General features: G+C 35.3%; 1 protein-coding gene across 1 annotated transcript in view; it reads left to right on the top strand.

Moving 5' to 3' along the window:
* The window catches only part of DCC (DCC netrin 1 receptor), a 538,543-nt gene that overhangs the window by 503,652 nt on the left and 27,646 nt on the right, over positions 1–7,245 (top strand). The window contains 1 exon segment of the mRNA XM_011362349.2: positions 6,516–6,728. Within this exon segment, the coding sequence (XP_011360651.1) occupies positions 6,516–6,728 (213 nt within the window).

Here is a 7,245-nt window from a genome sequence, read left to right as displayed (position 1 = left end):
ATCAAATCCAAAAACATTATTACTAAAACCAATATCAAGGAGCTTACCCCTATGTTTTCTCTTAGGAGTTTTACATTTTCAGGTCTTAAATTTAAGTCCTTAATCCATTTTGAGTTGATTTTTTTTGTGTATAGTTTAAAATACTGATCTAATTTCATGGTTTTTATTTTTTGATTTTTGTTTTTTTTTTAAGATAGCAGTCTAATTTCATTTTTTTATGTGACAATTTAGTTTCCCCAGCTTCATTTATTAAAGAGGATATTTTTTCCTTCCTTACATTTTTGGCTCCTTTGTCATATATGAGTTGACCATATATGCATGGATTTCTTTCCCTATTCTGTCCCGTCGATCTGTTTTTTATGCCAATACCATACTGTTTTGGTTACTTCATAGTATAGTTTGAAATCAGGAAGTGTGATGTCTCTAGCTATGGTCTTATTTCTTACAATTGGTTTGGCCATTCAGGATCTTTTGTGGTTCCATACAAATTTTAGAATTTTTTTCTATTTCTTAGAAAAATATCGTTAGATTTTGATAGGGATCACATTGAATATATAGATCACTTTCAGTAATACAGACATTTTGACAAAATTATTAATTCTTTCAATTAAGGAACACAGAATATCTTTTTGTTTATTTGTGAATTCTTCAGTTTCTTTCATGAATGTCTTATAGTTTTCAGTGTACAGACCTTTCCCTCTTTAATTAAATTTATTTCTAAGTATTTTATTTTTTGATGCTCTTATAAATGAAATCGTATTCTTAATTTTTTTTTCATAGTTCATGTGAACATATAGAAATGCAACTAATTTTTGTCTATTGATTTTGCATCCTGATAGTAGCATTTCATTGGCTTTAAGGAAAATAGGAATAGAGATACTCTCAAGCTATTATATATATCCTGGTGATTTTTCCTGTGCTGTTTGACTTTTCTTTCCTTCAAGCACAGCATTTTTAAATCGATTTTATGGCTTTCTTCTCTTAGTTAAGAACAGGTGACTCAGCAGCTCATCTGAGATAGGATGCTTTGTAATAGATAAGATGGTAACAGCAATAAAATATATTTGTGGGGTAAGCTATATTTTTCCAACCCACCAGGGACAGCTCTAAGAAACCATAAATTGTCTAGATATAGCAACATTAGAATTAAAAGACATCAAAAATCTGCCAAGAGAGAATTAGATTTATTTTCCCTTTTCTCACTGCACATCATGTCTACAGAATAGAGTAGTGTGCAAAAACCCGAGGAAAAATTGTCCCCCAAACCATATTGGAAAGAATTAAATGAAAAAGATGTGGGAAGTCCAACAAGCAAAAATTTCTGAATCCCAGGACAATTAGGAAGGTGATTTTAGTCAAAGAATTCAGAGCCACAGTCCTTTCTTCAATGTCTGAAATGAACTCTTTCCAGCAGAAAAGAGAGGTTATAGTTTTAGCTTAGGTTTTTCTCATTGTATCATTGCCTATACCACTTTCTTTTGATTTTATCTATGTTCTCTAACTTTAAGAAGGATGTGTAAGAAGAATCCGTAGAATGACCTTCATCTGTTTACTCTAACAATACTGATACAAGCCAAAGTTCATGACTATTTTTAAATTAGAAATTAACTGTTTTATTTTATTCACGGTGTATTTCTGTAGTTTCTTTTCCTTTTTTAAAGACATGGTCTCCTTCTGAAAATCCAATATCCCATTTATTGTCTTCCTTTTCTCTCAATTTGGTACAGCGTGCAAAACTGTCTCATTAAATCATGAAGAAATGACTTCAAAAGTTAAAATTCAATGAAAAAGAAAACAATAAATGAACTAGTATAATTTTTTTTCCTGTGGTTATGAGCCACAGATCTGTTTCTGTCTGTTATAGTAAGAGATTCATACACCACTGTGGTGCAGGACTTTGATAGCGGGGGAGGCCGTGCATATGTGGGGGCAGGGATACCCTCTATACCTTCCACTCAATTTTGTCGCAAATCTAAAACTGCTCTAGAAAATAAGGTTTATTAAGAAAGGAAGAAATGAATAAATAAATAAATGAAAAAATAAAAAAAACTTTAGTCTCCTTAGTCAATTTTTTTTATTTTGTTAATTCGTTTAAAAGTAGCGATTATTAAGTAAAGGTAGTTATGTAACTATGATATAACATAATATAAATATAAATTATATAAATAAAGGATTCTTAATAGAGTACTTAGCTCAATAAATTTTGAACCTCATCTAAATTCAAAAGGCAGAGACATTCTACTCCTAGATTTCATAGATCTTTAATATATATATTTCATCATTCATCAAGGATTTTCTGAGCAAAGCTGTGTGCAGTGCAAAAGGAATAGAAATGAGTACGTGTTTCCAAGTGATTGCTTAGTAAAAAAAACAAGCACCCGCTTTTCTAGGAAACTAAATATTCTCTAAATCAGTCAGAAACAGTTAACTTCCAGACATTCAGTATCGGTTTCTAAATGCCTTGGAGAACACTAAACATTCCCGTTCTCTCTCAAGCAGAAAACATTTCATGACTCTGACTAGAGACGTCTTATTAGTCACCTTGAGAAACAGTGAAAGGCACACACAGGAAAAGAAAAATTTGACTGTGCAAGTGAGGAGATTCGCCTTCCTCCAAAGTTATCTGAAAAACCTTTGAGTTTTACAAGAGATGAATCACTAAAACATTGCTCCCAAAGATATGTTGCTTTTTGAGTCACAAATAAAGCTGAATTTCTCTCCTACCATAAGAAAAATAAAAATATAGGATATCGTACATTTACATTACACACAGTTGAATTTGGTGATATATCAATAAAGATTTATATATAGAAAAAGTTTTTTCTTTTTCTACCAATACACTATAGTTCTAATCTCAGCATCAATAAGCAAATGAACTATCCTTGGGGAATAGGACAAGTGCCATATTTTGAAAACTTCAACCAATAGATAGTCTCGAGTCTGAGTCACTACGAGTGCCTCCATTTCCTCATCTTTGAAACAAGTAGGTATTAGTTAAAGTTAGATGATTTCTACTATTCTTTTCAGTTTCAGCATCATCTTGGTGAGAAGGCTGGACAACTATGTCTTATTTTTTCTGCCTCAGTTCTACCCCAAATTGGAATTCAACTAACACATGGCACTGGACCTAGATAAAATCAGGAACACAGTGGAGTCCATGGATTTTTCTCTAATGTCTTTTCAAAAATCCAGGCTGTGAGGAACTGGGATTACTCAGAAATAATGCATGATGCCATTCCTCTGAGATTGTGAGTGAAGTGCATTCCCAGAAGCGATTGTGTCTCAAAGTATATTTGCTTAGAGTTATTAGTGTGCTCTATTGCTTTCAAAAACTGCAATTTTAGAAAGAAGAAAAATCCTCATTTCCATTTTTGCAATATTTTTACTGGTTATTTCATAGCAATTATTTATGTGTTGACATTAATTATTATAAATAAGTGCCCTGAGATTTGACTCTGCTGTGTAATCATATGCTATTTATACAATGAATTTCTACTATTTCATCATTTGAAAACGAGTGCCTTGCCAGCATATTTGATTCTCATTTTACTCTCTGAATTGCAGGGAGACTGCACTTCGTGGGCAAAAGGAGGTTTATTTTCAGAGCTCATCACACAGCTACATGTCATGTCACAAGCCAGTTTGTTTCACATAGGTGCCCTAAAGCTGCTGCCTGAACTGGCTAAAAAGGCTCATCTGAAATGAGAGCTTTTCTCCACTGGAGCAGTTGCTATTGTGCTTAAGAGTTTTCACTACCTTAAATGTCAGCCAGTTCTGAAAAGCATTTCTATTACTGCATGTTAAATATAAAAAGTATGAATTGTCTAGAGAAAACCTGTACCTTGTCCATTGTCCTAGGTATCAAGCAAACTTGTCATTTTGAACAAAATGAAAACAGTCCCTTATGACTTATTGATACATTTTGTCTCAAGGATGAGATGGCCCCATTCCCACCTAGCACGTTAGATTAGGCACTTCTCACTGTGTGTGGTACTGAGGATTGATTTCACTAAAGAACTGGTCCATCGGTATCTTGCCACCGTTACTCCCTCAAGGTCAAGCACCTTATTGTGGTGTTTCCAGTGGGAATCATGGTGGCCAGGTGAAAACCAGAGTCTGGAAGTCTGCGCATACAGAGAAATTTTACTTAGAGAACAATGCCTTTTAAGAGAAAGAGAATGGGAGTGGCCTGGAAAAAAATAATCGGTGATGTCATCAGAATTCACATGAAGCTTGAGGTTTTTAAAAAATTAAATTTCAGAAGGCTAAAAAAGTACCTGTAAATTTTATTAAACCTTTGATCACAATAATACTTAACATAGCTCTTTCTTTTCAAAAATGTAGAAGAAATAGAAAAGGAAAATATGATGGAAGCAATAAAGAAAGATTCATGAAATATATTATTTCTTTAATGGCTAAAGCAGTTTTAAAAATATGTTGTGAATTAATTGCAACCCATGTTCAATAAAGAGAGAGAGTTACTTAAGGCAGTTTTCTGAGGAAAATTGCAAAATTTCTTTCCCTAGAGAGGTAATTTTAATATGATGATATGAACTCTTTAATAAAAACCAGCCCATTGGTAACAAAGAAGGACCTACATGTAGATTCCTACAGCTGCTTCTCTCTGACCTGAAGCAAAAAGATATTTTATTTTTATTTGGACGATCAACTATTGGTCATTTTCTCCTTTCGATTGAATATGAGTCCAGAGTAAAAACTGCATAATTTTCTTTGTCTCTAAAACTGTATTTTCAACCATCTAGTTACTCATTATTGATTATAAGCACACACATCTTCCTATCCTCCCCCATCTCTTTTGCCCTTATCTGAGAACCAGCATCACCAAGAATGTGCTTTCAGAGGGGAAGAGAGAGGGGGCAGGAGGGAGGTAAAAGGGGTCAACTATGTGATTATATTAAAGAATTAAAAATAAAAATAAAAAATTATAGCCATCCCAAAAAAAAAAAAAAAAAAGAACATGCCTTACTGTTTTCCTTGGAGGTCTATACTTATCCTTGAAATTTTGCTTGCTTGTGCCCTCTCCATCTTTGATAGGGCTTCCAGCTTAAAGATAAGGCACTTCTGTTCAAACCCCTTTTGCTCCCAGAGTTCTGCCCGGTTTGCTGTCTTGTCTGCATTTTTCTTGTTTGAAGAACTGTTTTATCAAGCCTGTGCCTGTTTTCTGGCTCTGGTTGCTACGTTGTTACACCTTGTCCCCAGCCAACCCTTTATCTCCCCATCTCCATCGTTGAATGGTGTGAGCCTGAAAGCTGCTCACTGACCCAGAGGACCTCTAACCCTTTCTGAATATAGAAAAATGACTTTTAATATCAAATATCCTGTGAAGGCACATTTCACTTTTGCATATCTTTAATATTATGTCTTGATCTTTGGTATCTTTAATCTCTACTCCCTTCGGCGTTATCAGATTTTCCTTCTATTTCCTCTGCCCTTCGCTGACCTCACTGAGCCTCTCAGAGAATTGTCTCAGAATTATCTCACAAATTAATTATCTTGAAATATTTCCTGGTTAAAAATTATCTTTCAAAAGATATTATCTCCTATCGCTGTATTCAACTTACCCAAAATAACTTTCTTAAGAAATAAATCATCAAAAATATTCTTGTTTCATAAACATTGGTATCTACTACACAGCCCTTTTTGTTTGCAGTTTAACTTGGACCTATTGACTTTGAATTTGAATGAGTAAAGTCAAGTCACAGCGTCCTTAGCATAAGAAAACCTTGCTAATATTTAAGGCCACTCAACTGTGTTTTATGGAGAAAAGGTGTGTTTCCGTACAAAAAACTGTCCAAATACCCAAATGCTTTCACAGATGACTATGTGAAAACTCTTCAACGATAGTAATCTGACTGAAAATTACAAGGTTTGCTGTAACAGAGGAAAATTGCAATTCCGAATTCAGGTGACTTGTTCCAGCAGAGTCATCTTTCATATAACTTTTTAGCTGGACGTGCTTCTGTTTTGTTAGGGAAGATAATGATAGTGGCATTATTTGTATCATTTTATTAGCAATGCCTTTAACACCCGGCAACTCTGATTTGTTTGACAGTTGGCATGGCATGTTTAAATCTCAGAAAAATTGGCATATAGGCTGGTAAATAATAACGCAGCTGTAGCCAGGTGTGGTACATTGAATTTCACTGACACTGCTACTTATGAAGGGAGAAATAACTCTTTTTTCTTGCTTCATCACGTATGATTACAGGGCCCAGACAATTCAGGCAATATAGTGAGTGCCATATGTATTTTACTATTCTTCCCTAAAAACAGATCCTTATTCTGCTGGATCTATTTCTTCTGTTTAAAGGGGCAATGCGATCATATCCCATAAATATATGAAAAAAGAGGAATGAGGATGCTCGTTACTGGACGAAGAGATTGGCCAGATCCTGGCATAGCTCTTTGAACTGATCCAGGGGAACTTCAGCTCACATAGAGGAAGTAAGCTTTGTCCTGGAATAAATGAATGGCTTTTCTTGTCTCCATTGCAGCAGTGAATGAAGGCCCAACCACCCAACAACCACCCATGTTGCCCACAACACAACCTGAGCATTCCAGCAGTGAGGAAGCACCAAGCAGAACCATCCCCACAGCCTGTGTTCGACCAACTCATCCACTCCGCAGCTTTGCTAACCCTTTGCTACCTCCACCAATGAGTGCAATAGAACCGAAAGTCCCTTACACACCGCTTTTGTCTCAGCCAGGTAAGATGCCCATTTGTTCTCATTTCAAATAGGCCTCATCACTGGTGTCTATACCCAAGTGCATGAGGATTCCTGAGAAGGTCGGATGCAATGTATCTTTTCAACACTGGTGCTCATGTCTGTTACTGATATTTGTATGTAGCTCTTAGGTGTCCTTCTTACAAACAGCTGGTGGATTACAGGTGCCCTTCATTACTTTGGAAAGTTGTTTATGAATCTTGAATACCAAACAAGTGCTTTCAAGATATGCTGTAGGTATGCCCACTAAGGAATGCTGGGAAAGTTTCTGATTTTCAGTCAGCCTTGAGTACTAAGATTTAAGGGTAGACTCCAAAGGTCTGTAAACCCCTTTTTAGAGAAATGCATGTAATCTCGTAATTCTGCTTTGTTCCTTCAATGGTCATCTTCCAGGGGTTCTTATTTCAGAGTTCCAAGGCCAGAAAGGAGTGTCAGAACCAGTGTAGAGTCCAACTTCCTAACGTTAGAAATAAAGAACCCAAAACTTAGATAGATAGGA

Source organism: Pteropus vampyrus, unplaced genomic scaffold (assembly GCF_000151845.1).
Source record: "Pteropus vampyrus isolate Shadow unplaced genomic scaffold, Pvam_2.0 Scaffold3, whole genome shotgun sequence".
NCBI lineage: Eukaryota > Metazoa > Chordata > Mammalia > Chiroptera > Pteropodidae > Pteropus > Pteropus vampyrus.
Note: the sequence above shows the minus strand (reverse complement) of the source record. Positions and strands in the feature narration are given on the sequence as shown.